The sequence below is a fragment of the Solanum tuberosum genome, unplaced genomic scaffold (assembly GCF_000226075.1).
Source record: "Solanum tuberosum cultivar DM 1-3 516 R44 unplaced genomic scaffold, SolTub_3.0 scf00073, whole genome shotgun sequence".
Lineage (NCBI taxonomy): Eukaryota > Viridiplantae > Streptophyta > Magnoliopsida > Solanales > Solanaceae > Solanum > Solanum tuberosum.
Window position 1 is genome coordinate 962,646 of NW_006239002.1, and position 14,831 is coordinate 977,476.

At 33.5% G+C, this 14,831-nt stretch overlaps 3 protein-coding genes across 3 annotated transcripts; 1 reads left to right on the top strand and 2 right to left on the bottom strand.

Moving 5' to 3' along the window:
• Positions 1-6,674: 6,674 nt before the first annotated feature.
• Positions 6,675-8,847, bottom strand: LOC107060366 (uncharacterized). The gene is made up of 2 exons (XM_015308214.1): positions 8,235-8,847; positions 6,675-7,489 (listed from the first exon to the last, which is right to left on the bottom strand). The coding sequence occupies exons 1-2, from the start codon at positions 8,845-8,847 to the stop codon at positions 6,675-6,677; spliced, it is 1,428 nt and encodes a 475-aa protein (XP_015163700.1).
• A 3-nt stretch (positions 8,848-8,850) lies between these two features.
• Positions 8,851-9,918, bottom strand: LOC107060367 (uncharacterized). The gene is made up of 2 exons (XM_015308215.1): positions 9,291-9,918; positions 8,851-9,227 (listed from the first exon to the last, which is right to left on the bottom strand). Exons 1-2 carry the CDS (start codon positions 9,916-9,918, stop codon positions 8,851-8,853), a joined length of 1,005 nt encoding a protein of 334 aa, XP_015163701.1.
• A 2,153-nt stretch (positions 9,919-12,071) lies between these two features.
• LOC107060368 (transcription factor bHLH95-like) lies at positions 12,072-14,621 on the top strand. The gene is made up of 4 exons (XM_015308216.1): positions 12,072-12,461; positions 13,344-13,772; positions 14,287-14,387; positions 14,588-14,621. The coding sequence occupies exons 1-4, from the start codon at positions 12,072-12,074 to the stop codon at positions 14,619-14,621; spliced, it is 954 nt and encodes a 317-aa protein (XP_015163702.1).
• The last annotated feature ends 210 nt before the right edge of the window (positions 14,622-14,831 follow it).

Consider the following 14,831-nt stretch of genomic DNA (forward strand, 5'->3'; position numbering starts at 1 on the left):
ACATCAATAGGAGCATGTCCTAATCTCTTGTGCCAGATGTTACTAGATTCAGTCTTTACATAATTAACATGTGCTCTACTATCATTAACCGGCATCTTTGGAGTGCTAGGTGGTCCTTCATTTAGTATGTAAAGGCCATGCTCTTCCTTACCAATCCCCTTCACCTGACCAATGGAGAGGTCCTGGAAAACACAAAAATCAGGGAAGAATCCGACCATACACTGTAATTCCTTAGTGATCTTAGAGACCGAGAGTAAATTAAACTTGAACTCAGGAAGAAACAGGACATTTGATATAGACTGATCTTGGAACACTTTAGTGTTGCCAATATGAGATACTGACACAGCTTTACCATTTGGTAAGTGAACTCTGCTGGCAATATGATCAAAGGCCACCTTAGCTTTGTCAAGTACATCAAGATTAGAAGTGATGTGATGCGAGGCTCCAGTATCTATTATCCATTTTCTATTTGCATAACTACAAGACAGAGTTGTAGGAGAGCTACCTGTATCATCATCAGTTGCTATATTGATAGATGATTCAATGAAAGGTTCACCACCAGGTTTTGAGAGCAGTTGAAGAATTTGATGATACTGATCTTTAGTGAAAAATGCTCCATTAGGTGAACCTGCAACAGGTACTGTATGACTGTTGGAGTTTGTTCTGATTTCTTGTCCAGGCTCATTTGGTGCTGCTACCTGATTTGCATACACACTAGATTTCCTCTTAGATTTGAAATCTGCAGGATAGCCAACAATTCTATAACATTGATCCCTGGAATGACCTCTGCACCCACAGTGTTCACATATGAGAAGATGTTTCTTAGCCTTGTATCCACCTCCTGAGTTGCTTGCATAACCTCCACCTGAAGCACTAGCACCACTATATCCCCCACCAGAACCACCAGATCCACCAGGAAAAGGACCTTTAGAAGTTCCTGCACCACTTGTATAGGTGTTACTTTTATGAGAATATAATGCTGTACCTTCAATGAGCCCTGAGGTCGTGGAAACAGAACTTGCCAGAGTCCTCTGACTCTCTTGATCAATGATCAATGCATAAGCCTTGTTAAGAGTAGGAATAGGGCTCATCATAAGTATTTGGCTCCTAGGAGGGGAGTAGGACTCATTCAGTCCCATTAAGAACTGCAATAGCCTTTGATAATCACAATGCTCACCAAATTTCTTTGACTCAGGACAAGGACAACTAGGACACGGCATAAGAGAATCATATTCATCCCATAGGTCTCTTAACCTAGAGTGATATTCAGCAATAGACATAGTACCCTGAACTAATGTATGAATCTCTCTATGCAACTGAAAGATTCTCGATCCATTAACTGTATCAAACCTTTCTCTTAGATCCAGCCAGACTTTGCGTGCATCAGATGCATACACAACAGAACTCAGAAGTCCTAGCCTTACTGCATTCATAATCCAACTTAACACTACTGCATTACACTTCTCCCACTGATCATGCAATAATGGTTCAAACATAGATTTGGGAAACCTTCCATCTACGAAACCTAACTTGCTTTTCCCAACTAAACCAATCCTAAACGACCTACTCCACAGAGCATAGTTCTCTGAACCTGTTAACTGAAGTGAGATTAGAGAACTACCTGGAGTGTCTGTGTGTTGAAGAAATAGCGGATGATTGTGATCAATCACTGGAAATGTGACTGGGCTCGTAACTCCATTTCCAAATCCAGTACTAGTACCTTCAGTTGTAGTTCCATTCGTCATTTGAGCTAGCTTGACTTTTGATGCTTCCTTTCAATTCACCTTTAACATATAGTGAATCTGAGCACCTGATAGTTGCTGCTATGAACTTAGAATCCAGATCGATAGCTCTGATACCATGAAAACTCCATGAATGGAGGTTGATTCTTAGATCAATTTACAGAGAGAATAGAAGAGAAAGAGAAATTGTATTGAATATTATGTACTCTGTTACATTGAATCTGTACCACTATGCCTTTTATACTTGTACACTAGATTACAAATACAGAAATATCTAAAACTGTTTTGTAACTAACTATTGCCAGCTCAGCATTCTGTTTAGCTGACTGCACTTATGGTTTAGCTAACTCAACCATTCAGCTTGTTAACTCTATGCACTAGTTAACAATATTATTCTAGAGTTCGAGTTTTTTATTTTACTTAAATTTCAGTACATTATGTTGAAATTTCAAGAAAAAGTACTGAACTTTTCAAATAAAAATAGCCCCAAAATTCTGATTTCAGCTTGAGATATTTTACTTCAAACAACGCATATAAATGTAAAAAGAATGCAGAGCATGAGAATTGAAACTTGGATGCCGGAGGTACATTTTAAATGTCATGGATAATTGAGTATGTGTGACCATCTCATCTAAAAATTTAAGTTGTTAGAGAGTACAGACCTTTATTATTTAATTACATTCTCAACATAATAGCTATCTTTTAATTAATTAGAAAATCATGACTTATTTAAATTAGTAAATTGTGAATTTGCCTAATCGCGCATCTCTAACTACACATGCAACATAAAAGTTGAAAATGCTCTTCATGCAGAATAATTACTAGCCTTACTACGTGAATTGAAACTAGCTCAATTCAGAAAAAAAAACAAACTGAATTTAATGATAAAGCATTACTAAACTCCTTACACAACAATTCTATGATATACTCACACATTTATGCTAATTGTAGGTCTATACTTATAGAGTTGGACAATCTGACGCTACAACACATTTCGAGGGAGACTAATTTGGTAGTGAATATATTGAAAGAATACAGAAGAAAATCTACAATATCGGATATGAAAAGAAACTATTTTTATGTTTTCGATCCATCTCCAATTTTTTTGTGACTTATGCTCTCGATATATATGATTATAAAATTGTTTCATAGAGATGAGTTTCTTTCTGTACGTCTATGGACAAACCTTATAAATACTATGGAAAGTACAATTCAATATAGGAAGCTACTTGCAAGCAAGCTTCATGGATGCTTAAAAGATATTCAAAGCCAAAAAGTATATATCTAGAAGTAATTGTCATAAGAGAGGAGCAATCGTATATTTCAATTAGTTGAAGTAATTGCGAAGATGATAAAAGTTTATTTTCGAGGGAATTTGAAATCCAATTAACTAGCTGGAAAATTGCAAACTTTGGAACTTTTATCCTAATTGACAAATAGGTTAAATATCTAGAAGATCTTGGTTGTAACCTTAATCACTGCGTCTCTATATATAGTGATCACAAAGGTTATTTTCCTACATTATCCTTCTCACTTTAGTAAACTTATACTATTTAATTACTCGTCATAGTTATAATTTGCTATAATTATTACTCTAAATAAATTCTTAATTTCCCCAAATAACCCTAAAATAAATTCATATCTTACACCCGAACAGATCGACCCACCCACCCACAAATAAAAAATGGGTCTTCTCCAATTATTTTTGACAAGTGTAGTATTTGAAATGATTGTCTTAATATGTAATGCTTGTGTTTATGTGTTGATAATAATGAAACAGTCAGCATTAGTCACAAGATAATGGTCCTACCTGTAAAAAACAAAATATATAAACAAGTATAGGGAGATTTAATTTAGGAAGGCATAAAATTAGCTTATAAAATTATGATCTGTCTAATTTGATCAGATTTTAACAAATTAATGATCCGTTTATTTTATTTAATTATATTTATTTTAGTATGTTTAATTTGACTTATTTCAAAGTTGAATATTATGCCATCTAAATTGGTCCATGAGAAACCTTGTCTAATTTTTTATTTGTTGTTGATATTGATATATTATAAATGATTCGGTTTGGATCGGTTATTGGTTAAAATTAAATCCAAACCACAATTAATCGGTTTTTAAATTTCTAAAATCAAACTAAACCAAATCAAAAAAATAACCGTCGGTTTGGTTCAATTTTTTTGGTTATTTCGGTTTGAAAGTATATAGTTTTTTAAGGGCATATGCATCTCGATAGACACTAATTCATAGTACATAAACAATCAGAAAAGCTATTGTAAAATTTATTAAGCAATACTAGTCATAGAACAATTGAAACAGGACTAAAAAAACTCATTATCCTGTTAGAAGACTTATATCTAAAAAGAGAAAGCAATGTATATATGTAGTGGAAAATCAATATTAGCAGAGTTGTCTTGGATAAATATATAACATATTGAATCTTGCATGTTGTGACAACTGAGAATTTTTTCTAATAAACCAAAAATAAAATAAAATCAGTGCTCCAAATGTAAAAATCACTTAAATAATAATTTTTTGGTTGAGTTAGAATTAGGATTTTAATTACTTGGGCTGAAATTTAAGTGTTGGGCTTAAGAAAATAATAAAGTTAAAGACTTAAGTTAATTAAAATTTAATAAAATATTTATATTTTATTTATGAATAATATATAAATAATTATAAAATTTATATATATAATTTAACCGTTCGGTTTGGTTATTTTTGTGGATATTCTTTTGTAAAATCAAAATCAAATCAAATAGTATCAGTTTTCAAAATTCAAAATCCAAATCTAACCAAATATCAATTTTTTTAATCGGTTTGATTCGGATTGTGATTCGATTTGGTTGTTTAACCATAACCATGAACAACCCTAGTCTTAATATGTAATGCTCGTGTTTATGTGTTGATAATAGTGAAACAGTCAACATTAGTCACAAGATAATGGTCTTACTAGTAAAAAACAAAATATATAAATTTATGATCTGTCTAATTTGATCACATTTTAACAAATTAATGATCCGTTTATTTTATTTAATTAAATTTATTTTAATATGTTTAATTTGATTTATTTTAAAGTTGAATATTATGCCGTCTAAATTTGTCCATGAAAAACCTTGTCTAATTTTTTATTTGTTGTTGTTGATATTGATATATTATAAATGATTATAGCATAAGAATTTTTTTTATTAGATACTCAAATAAAAAATTTAAAACTTAGTAAGAAGTTGGTGGATTTCGCTATGACACGGATTTTAGTCCATTTCAATTCAAGTATCTTGGCTCGTCTATTTATTAACTATTGAAAAGAGACGAAACAATTTGGAAAAGATTTTCTGCCTTGTGTATCTTTTGCTCTTGTTGTACATCGTTTCAATATATAGAGAATAAAATCTAACTACCTGGACAGATGTCCACTAACTATTGATTATTCCCTAACAAACTAATTTGCTGTACAAAATAATATTTCCTATATATACTGCTTAAGATAAAAAGAAAGTAAAAAATACAATCTAGAAGCTTCTTGAGAATGTGCTAGGTGTATGGCAATGAGGAGGACACTTGTATGCTCGAGATTATGCTGGAACAATTCTTCTTTGATTTTGAAATGTCCGCCTTATCATTCTGTTGTTCAATACCCCCCTTCAAGGTGGAGGGTGCGGATAGCAAACCCAGCTTGCCCAAAATATTCCGGTGAGCAGGACCAGAGAGGGGTTTCGTGAAAAGGTCGGCAAGTTGAGAAGCCGAGGGGACAAAAGAAAGGGAAATCAGCCCGGCTAAGAATTGTTGCCGAACAAAATGGCAATCGATGTCGACATGTTTGGTGCGTTCGTGAAAGACAGGATTCTTGGCAATATGGATAGCAGCTTGGCTGTCTGAATGAATAGAAACAGGTAATGAAGGATGAACAGAGAGATCTTCTAGTAAACGAACAAGCCAAGTGATTTCAGCAACAACTCGACGCATAGAGCGATATTCGGCCTCAACCGATGAAAGTGAGATGGAGGGTTGTTTCTTTGATTTCCAAGATATCGGATTCCCTCCAAGAGTAATAAAAAAACCACTGATGGAACGATGACTTTCAGGGCAGGTGGCCCAATCAGCATCGCAAAAAGAGAGTAATTTGAATGAAGGGGAAGACGATAGGAATAAACCAAGCCCTGGATCCAGAAGAACATAGCGAAGCACATGGATTGCAGCATCAAGATGTGGTTGGCGTGGTTGCTGCATCTACTGACTTAAATGTTGCACAGAGAAGGATAAATCAGGACGCGTATGTGTCAAAAAATTGAGCTTTCCAATCAACCTTCGATATAAAGTAGGATCAGCTAATAGGACACCCTCTGCAGCTTTTAATAGATGAGACGGATCCAAATGAGAAGAAACAGGTCGAAGATGAAGGCAATCAAACTCTGTTAATAATTCAATTGCAAATTTGCGCTGAGTTAGAATAATCCCATGAGGCTCACGGAGTACTTCAATCCCCAAAAAATAATGTAAATCCCCCAAGTCTTTAATTTTGAATTCAGCATCCAAAAAAGCCTTAATAGCATGTATTTCGTCAACATCATTTCCTGTTAATACAATGTCATCAACATATACTGCCAACAAAGTGATAGCAGTCCCATTTCGTTTAGAAAACAGAGAATAATCATTATAAGAGTGTTTATAACCCTTGAAACTGAGATCAGAGGTCAATTTAGAATACCATTGGCGTGAAGCCTGCCGAAGTCCATATAATGATTGCAAACAACATTAGGACGAGGAATTTCAAAACCAGGTGGAAACTTCATAAATATCTCTTCATCCAAATCTCCATGTAGGAAAGCATTGTTCACATCTAATTGGAATATCCCCCACCCTTTCTTGACTGCTACGGATAATAAGCATCGAATAGTTGTCATCTTCACAACAGGGCTAAACGTTTCAGTAAAATCTATTCCCTCCCATCTGTATGTCCCCCCTTATAACCAACCTTGCTTTTAGTCTCTCAAGTGTCCCATTTGACTTCAACTTCACTTTATACACCCATTTGCAAGGAAGAGCTTTCTTTTCATGGGGTAAGTCAACCACATCCCAAGTATCATTGACAACCAGGGCATCAATTTCCTTTGCCATGGCTTCTTTCCACCCAGGGTGTAGAAGAGCCTGGGAATAACTAGTTGGTTCATGAATGTGGGAAATGGAGTTGAGTAAGTGTTGGTTTGAAGATGAGAGACCAGAAAAAGAAACAGAAAGGGGAGACACAGGTGACAAGAAACAGTGTGAGGACACATTTGCTGAGAAAATTGAGTTGCAAACATAATCTTCTAAATAAGTTGGGGTTTTAACCGCTCGAGTGGATTTGCGCAGAACAATAGGATCAATAGAAGGAACCTCAGTAAGAGGAGGAATATGAACTGGAATATGAGGAGGTGAACCAGGAAACTCAGTATCAGAACGAGGGAAAGAACAAGGAGGAAAATGAGAGTCCATGATAGGAGGTGATGAGAAAGGCATATCAGCTGTGTCATCAATGGAATCAGTAACAAACCTTACTGGAAATAAAGGAGAATTTGTGGTTATGCTAGAAAAAGGGAAAATGTTTTCATGAAAGACCACATTTCTGGACACAAAAATTTTCTGAGAAGTAAGACTAAGTAATTTATATCCCTTCTTCCCAAAAGGATATCCCAAAAACAAACAGGCTTCCGCCCTAGGGTCCAGCTTAAACCTTCCTACTGATAGAGTAGAGGCAAATCCTAGACAGCCAAAACATTTGAGGATAGAATAATCAGGTGTAGTCCCAAAAAGCTTTTCAAAAGGAGTTTTGAAATGTAGAATTCTGGTAGGACACCTATTTATAAAAAAAGTGGATGTCATGAGACAATCCCCCCAGAACTTGTGTGGAAGATTAGATTGAAGTAACAAGGCTCTTGACACCTCCAACAAATGTCTATGTTTGCGTTCTACTATGCCATTTTGTTGTGGTGTTTCTACACAGGATGTTTGATGTAGAATGCCTTGAGAACTTAAGAAAGAAGAAGACTCAGAACTACTACCTAGTTCCCAAGCATTATCAGACCTGATGATTTTAACCTTTTTATTGAATTGTCTTTCAATCATGATGAGGAAAGATTTCAAAATTGGAAAAACATTGCTTTTGGTGGCCAACAAATAAGTCCATGTTCCCCTACTATAGTCATCAACTATAGTAAGGAAATACTTGAAACCATCATAGGTCGGAACTTTATATGGTCCCCAGGTGTCAATGTGGATTAAATCAAAAGGTTCTTTAGAGGAAATAGTACTGTTAGGAAAGGGTAGTCTAGCTTGCTTAGCTAGAGGACAAATATCACAAGGAACGCTGAATTTAGAACAAACTGAATTAGAAATTTCATTGATGTTTTTCATGTTGGATAAAGGCATGTGACCTAACCTAATGTGCCACAACCTACTGTTTACATCAGAAAAAGAAATAGAAGACAAACTACATGATAAATATGCCTTTTGATTGAGAAACAGAACTATCATAAGCAGTACAAGGCTTGAAAGTATTAGAGACTACTGGAGAACTAGGCTGCAACACATAGAGACCATTTCGAGAATCACCAAGGACCTTGGGGCTCTTCATTGAAGGGCCTTGCATTAGACAATGAGAGGAATTAAACGTAAGATGATAACCAGACTGAAGACATAGTTTGTGAACAGACAGTAGATTGTAATGAAAATTAGGAACAAACAATACATCATGAAGTATCATTTGTGTAAAAAGCTTGACGGAACCTCCATGAGTGACCTTAACATTTTGAGAATTTGGTAGTTGTACAAAGATTGCTTTAGGCAAAGGTGATAGAGAAAGAAATAAATCTTTATTGAAACTCATGTGCTCAGTTGCACCCGAGTCTATTATCCAAGATTTCCTACTGATTGCAGTCCTCAAATGATTAGAACTAAAGGAAAAAGGAATGGGAATTGTACCAGCACAGTTGTTACTAGCAGAAGCAAGGGAATTAGTGCCCTGATCATCAGGTTTTATTTGGTGAAGTAGCAATATCACTTGTTCCAACTGTTCCTTAGTAAGAGACTTGTTTTTCTCACTCGTATCCCCATTATACATGAACTAACCACCATGTCCTGCATTGCTAAGCATTGTATTTCCCTGGACAGAATTCTGAAAAAAAATTTGTTTAGTGAACTTAAAATTGGATGGAAAACCATGTATCTTATAGCACTTATTAATGGTGTGTCCAGGCTTTTTGCAATATCTGCAAGTCATTCCATATTTCTTGTTTTCAGTGGAAAACCTCTGCCCTTTTGGATCTGAAGAATGTAACCTCTGATTTCCACTATTCTGTCCTGCAGCTATAGAAGAGGAAGACTCCCCTGGGTACTTAGAAGCTATGAAAGAAGAAGACTCCCTTGGGTACTTAGCAGCTATGAAAGAAGAAGACTCCCCTGGGTATTTAGGAGTGTTGTGCATTTCTCTTTGTTTTTCCTCTTACATCAAAAGAGCATATGCATTAGCAATGGTAGGAAGAGGTGAGATCATAAGAATGTTACCTCTTGCACTACAATAACTGTCATTAAGTCCCATCAAGAACTGTACCAACCTCCCATCTTGCTTCCCTTTAATATTTTTACCTCTTGCTTCACAGGTACAAAGAATTGAAGCATCTAAGCTGTCAAGTTCATCCCAGAGCCTTTTCATCTTGGTATAGTAGGTAGCAATGTCAGTCGCACCTTGAACTAAATCACTCAGCTCTTTTTGTAGTTGAAATAGTTTAGCCTCGCTGCTTTGCCCAAATCTAGCCTCAAGGTCACTCCAAAGTTCTTTAGCAGTAGAGAAATATATAACACTCTCAGAAATTTCACGAGAAAGAGAATTCAAGAGCCAAGATATTACTATATTGTTGGCCCTAAGCCAAGCCTTATGCAGCTCTGAATCAGTTGTTGGTTCAGGAGAGGAACCATCAATGAACCCTGCTTTGTTCTTAGCAGTCAAAGCAATCAAAAATCCACGTTTCCAACCTGCAAAACTCTTCCCATCAAAAGGGGTATTAACAAGAAGCATCCCTGGTGAATCAGAGTGTGAGATGAAGTAAGGATGAGAAGAATTGATAGGATCTACTGTCGTATGAACAACAGTCTCAGAAGAAGCAGCAGAGTTTGTAGTGGTAATATCAACCATCTCAAAAGATCTTCAAACAAAAAATTGATATAGATCCAAGAGGAAGCAAAATTATATGCAGAAAGCTTTGAATAGGGTTCTTCACAGAACCTGCTCTGATACCATATTGAAAAGAGACGAAACAATTTGGAAAAGATTTTCTGCCTTGTGTATCTTTTGCTCTTGTTGTACATCGTTTCAATATATAGAGAATAAAATCTAACTACCTGGACAGATGTCCACTAACTATTGATTATTCCCTAACAAACTAATTTGTTGTACAAAATAATATTTCCTATATATACTGCTTAAGATAAAAAGAAAGTAAAAAAATAATCTAGAAGCTTCTTGAGAATGTGCTAGGTGTATGGCAATGAGGAGGACACTTGTATGCTCGAGATTATGCTGGAACAATTCTTCTTTGATTTTGAAATGTCCGCCTTATCATTCTGTTGTTCAATATTAACTCAATTCAATTTAATATTCCCAAATTCAATTTAATCCATCTATTTTATTAGAGCTGTTCAAAATCGAATCGAAATTGATAATTAGAATAAAAAAAAGTTATTAGGTGATCGATAATGGGTTATTGGTTTAGTAGTTTCGATAAAGGTTTTGATTTTTTTATCATTGGGTTTTGCTTCTTATAACGGATTGAGTTTTTTCTTAACGGATAATTGATAACCCCATAGTAAATTAAATAATTATATTTATACCATTTCGCATATCATTAAAGTCGTTGACTTATAGTTTAGTCTCATACTTTTATTTTTGATTGTTTCAAACTCTCCGTTATTCTAAAATGTGAGTGTCTTTGCTTTTGAGCAAGATGCAATCTGTCAACTCATGTGCATGATTCATTTGATTTGTCACCTTGTTTATAAGTGATTTCCATGATTTTTTTGTGTCAAATCTTAACGGTTAAACCGATAAGGCAATAACCGATAGGTCAATATCTTAATGGTTCTACAATGATTTAGCATGTCTACAAAAACAACAATAAGTCAAAATGATAAATTTCAAAGCTAAACCAAACCAATCAATACACCACCCTACATTTGATACTCCTAATTGTCATAATTAACGAAAATAGTAATACACAATTTTAATTACCAATAAATGATAAAAAAAATGTCGATTATACCATTTATTAATGAATTATAAAAAATTTTGCTAGCTACAAACTAATGGAGGATTAGCAAAGAATTAATATCCTAACTAATTCCTTTTTTTCTCCTAATAAACGAAAAGTCATGATTAGTATTTAGAGGCATTTTAACATCCTGGCCAGAAGATGAAATAAAATGACGATCTTTTTCTTTTATATGGAACGGATATGACATGATAAAAACTTTTATTCACGAAAAATCACTTGCTTAATTATTAATTCTAGTGTGGTTAACTTGAATAAATGAGTAAAAAGATGCATAAAATCTCATTATTAAAATTTATTAATGAAATTTCATTAATATTAATAAATGAGTAAAAAGATGTATATAGTCGGAGCCAACTATTAATGAAATTTCATTAACATTAATAATCACGTGAATAAATTATTATTAAAATCTGATTAACACTAGTCATGTAATATCTTATATTATAAGACTACAACTCAGACACACCTAATTCATATAACTTAAGAATTAAGACTTGCATTTAAAAAAAAAAAATCTTAGTTAATTATATATACAATCATTTTAATTATTATTATTTTAATTGAATAAAAAACTTAGGTTGTTTGTATAGATAGGAATAATAACTTGATTAAGTTTGTAATTTTGTATTTGTAATTAAAGTAATTAATTTTAATTAATTATTTTTAGTAGTGGTAAGTGTGAATTGGGACCCAATTGAGTGAGAACAAAATCTGTAACAATAGTACTTTAGCAACCGTTTTTTGCTATGAAGCCAGTAACGGCATTTTGGCTTATGATTGTATTTTGTTTTTTTTATTCATTACAAATGAATCATCCTTTTTTATCTCTACTATTTATTTATTTTTTCTCTTTCTTTTTCCCTTTTTGCCACCCTTCTGTATATTCTTTTCATATTCAATATTCATCATATCCAATCCCTCATTTCTCCATTTTACACTTTGCCCCCTACAAGAATTTTTTTTATATATATAGGCATAACTTAGGGTACAATATCAGACCACCTGAAAAAGAAAAAAAATGAATGGAGGCGGCGAGAATAATGATGGTTTGCCATGGGAAACTAATGATTTCTGGTCGTACCTGAACTTGAATGACATTCAAGTTGGGAGTGGAGAGACATTTGAAGGAGACAAGTTGCCAGATCTTACTAGGTCTGATACTTGTCAGCCGCTGACAGTTGTTAATGAGGTGGTTGAACCGACAATTGATGTTGGTAAGAAGAGAATTCCACCAAACCGAAAAAGGAACGGTAAGGGAATCGCTGAACCAAATTTTGGTGCTGATGAAGCCAAAGGTAAAAAAGAATCAGAGCATGAGATACACATATGGACAGAGAGAGAAAGGAGAAAGAAGATGCGAACCCTGCTCGAGACTCTTCAGGCGTTGGTTCCTAATCTCCTTGCTAAGGTAAAAAAGAAGTTCTTACAATGATGTACTTTTTTTTTTCTTATCTGATATCTTATCGATCAAAAGGAAAATAATTCAATAAATTTTATGATATCTGAAACATTTTTTTTTTCCTTTTATTGTCTTCTACAACCTTAATTAATAATCATAATCAACTCATCGAAAATTATTCGAAAAATGAACATGATTGTTTTTATCAAATAAAAACTTGTAAAAGCTTACTAAAGGAGACATGATTCTATGTGAAAATGTAACTTTCTTTCCTTTATATATATATATATATATATATATATATATAATGTTTCGTAACAAACTAAAATAAAAACTAAAATAACCCAATTGAAATAAATTTATTTGGTGATATACACATTCCCCTTATTACTAATTTGTACATATCTACCTGTTAATTCCAAAATAGAATAATAAGATGCATTTTGTTTACCCAAAAAGGGAAGGATAAAACAATATAGGACTGCCGGTTTTTTCCGCATATATAGTTATAAAAGAAACTTCATAAATTTCTTTGTTTTTTATTTTCTAGCATAAGAATATGAAGTTTTCAACATTATTCTAATTCCATTCTAAATTTGTCAAAAAGAACATTTTCTTAATCATTATAATTTTAAGATCTTTGTAACTCGGATGCGTAATAAACATGATTTAAAAATTAACAATTCCAAATTATAGCCTCTTTTTTTTTTTTTTGTAATTTATACTTATTAAATGAATCTTTTTTTAACACTAATAAATTACTTGAAACTGATTAACTCGTATATATATTAGATATGGTATTCCCTTGACTTACTTCCCCTTAATTAGTGAAAATCCTGATTTCGCCTCGTAGAAATTAAATTAATTTCATATTTTTTTTTGTATATGCAGGCTGATAAGTCTACAATAGTTTATGAAGCAGTGAACCACATTCAAAAACTGCAGAATACTTTCAAAAAACTTGAAAGTCAAAAGCTAGAAAGGCTAGAAGAATATAGCATAAGGTTGATGAGTTCACAGAAAGTTGGTAATAGTTGGGAGAAATATGTGGGTGATCAAGGATCAACCAACAATTCAACAGCCATTACACCAACAACTCATGGTGCTAGTCCCCTTATTCCAACAAGTTTCATGACATGGAGTTCACCAAATGTGATACTAAATATTTGTGGTGAGGATGCACATATTAGTGTGTGTTGTCCTAAGAAGCCAGGGTTATTTACCATCATTTGTTATGTTTTGGAGAAACATAAGATTGACATTGTGTCTGCTCAAATTTCATCTGATCAATTCAGAAGCATGTTCATGATCCAAGCTCATGTAAGTCCTTTCATTTTCTTCAAAATAATATATTTGCCATTTTGAACATTGTGAACTAGGGTTTTAGTTAGCACCCTCTTTGATTTACTTTACGTGTCTTTGTTTGATTGATCAGGAAATTGAAGAATGAAACGTGTTAAGAAATTCTTTTGAGTTGGGTGTTTGAGAAACATATAGTTTTTTATTTTATTAGTTTCGCGTCTAATTGAACATTTATCTTCACATGAAATGGAAGTAAAAAAAAAAGAGTATATATCTATCTTTTTTTTTGAAATGCCTCCTCCCACCTAGTCTCACCCTGAGGTTGAAATTCTCTATTTGCTACTACATATAGTTAGTCATAGATTATGTTTAGAAATTATTTAAATTGTTTTACCTAAGTCGAGTGTTTAACTGAAATAGTCTTTCTACTTTTAAAAGATCATATGGATAAACATATCTACATATTTACTGAGTATATTATTATTGTTGTTATTATCACTTTGTTCTAAAAAAATGTTTGATGTATATTCAGGCTAAAGGTGGAAGAGAGTTAGCTCAATTCTCCGGAGCATTCACTGTGGAAGACATGTACAAGGGAGCTACAAATGAGATAAAGTTATTGATAACCCCCAGGTGATCAATGTCATATTTACTTTTGAAGTTCATTCGGTGGAGGATGAACGGTTGTCGCCGTATAGGCATGTTTACTTTTCTAGTTCATCCGGTAAAAGATGAAATGTTGTGGCCGTAAAGACTGTTTTATTTACTTTTATAGTTCATTCGATAGAGGATGAATGATTGTGGCCTTAAGACTGTTTTATTTGCTTTTATAGTTCATTCGATAAGGATGAACGGTTATGGCCGTAAAGGCTATTTTATTTTTATTTTGCATTTTATCCAGTGGAGGATGAACGTCTGTCTCCATATCGGAGGAATGAAAACTATGAAATTTGGTCGCATTAAGTTTCTTCCAATGATATTTATAAATAGCAAAAATCTTGATTTGGCATATGTTTATGTGTTTGGTTTAAGGGTGTGTTTGATATGATTGAATGTTTTAAAAAAAAATCATGTTCT

Excerpts from the sequence above, each read along its gene's own strand:
- LOC107060366 (XM_015308214.1), bottom strand. The coding sequence starts at position 8,847 with ATGTATAATGGGGATACGAGTGAGAAAAACAAGTCTCTTACTAAGGAA. Across the intron at positions 7,490-8,234 it reads TTCTGTTTCTCAATCAAAAG|GATTTGCCTCTACTCTATCA; the intron begins GCATATTTATCA and ends TTGGCTGTCTAG.
- LOC107060367 (XM_015308215.1), bottom strand. The coding sequence starts at position 9,918 with ATGGTTGATATTACCACTACAAACTCTGCTGCTTCTTCTGAGACTGTT. Across the intron at positions 9,228-9,290 it reads CAGTTATTGTAGTGCAAGAG|AGGAAAAACAAAGAGAAATG; the intron begins GTAACATTCTTA and ends TTTTGATGTAAG.
- LOC107060368 (XM_015308216.1), top strand. The coding sequence starts at position 12,072 with ATGAATGGAGGCGGCGAGAATAATGATGGTTTGCCATGGGAAACTAAT. Across the intron at positions 12,462-13,343 it reads TTCCTAATCTCCTTGCTAAG|GCTGATAAGTCTACAATAGT; the intron begins GTAAAAAAGAAG and ends TTGTATATGCAG. Across the intron at positions 13,773-14,286 it reads TGTTCATGATCCAAGCTCAT|GCTAAAGGTGGAAGAGAGTT; the intron begins GTAAGTCCTTTC and ends ATGTATATTCAG.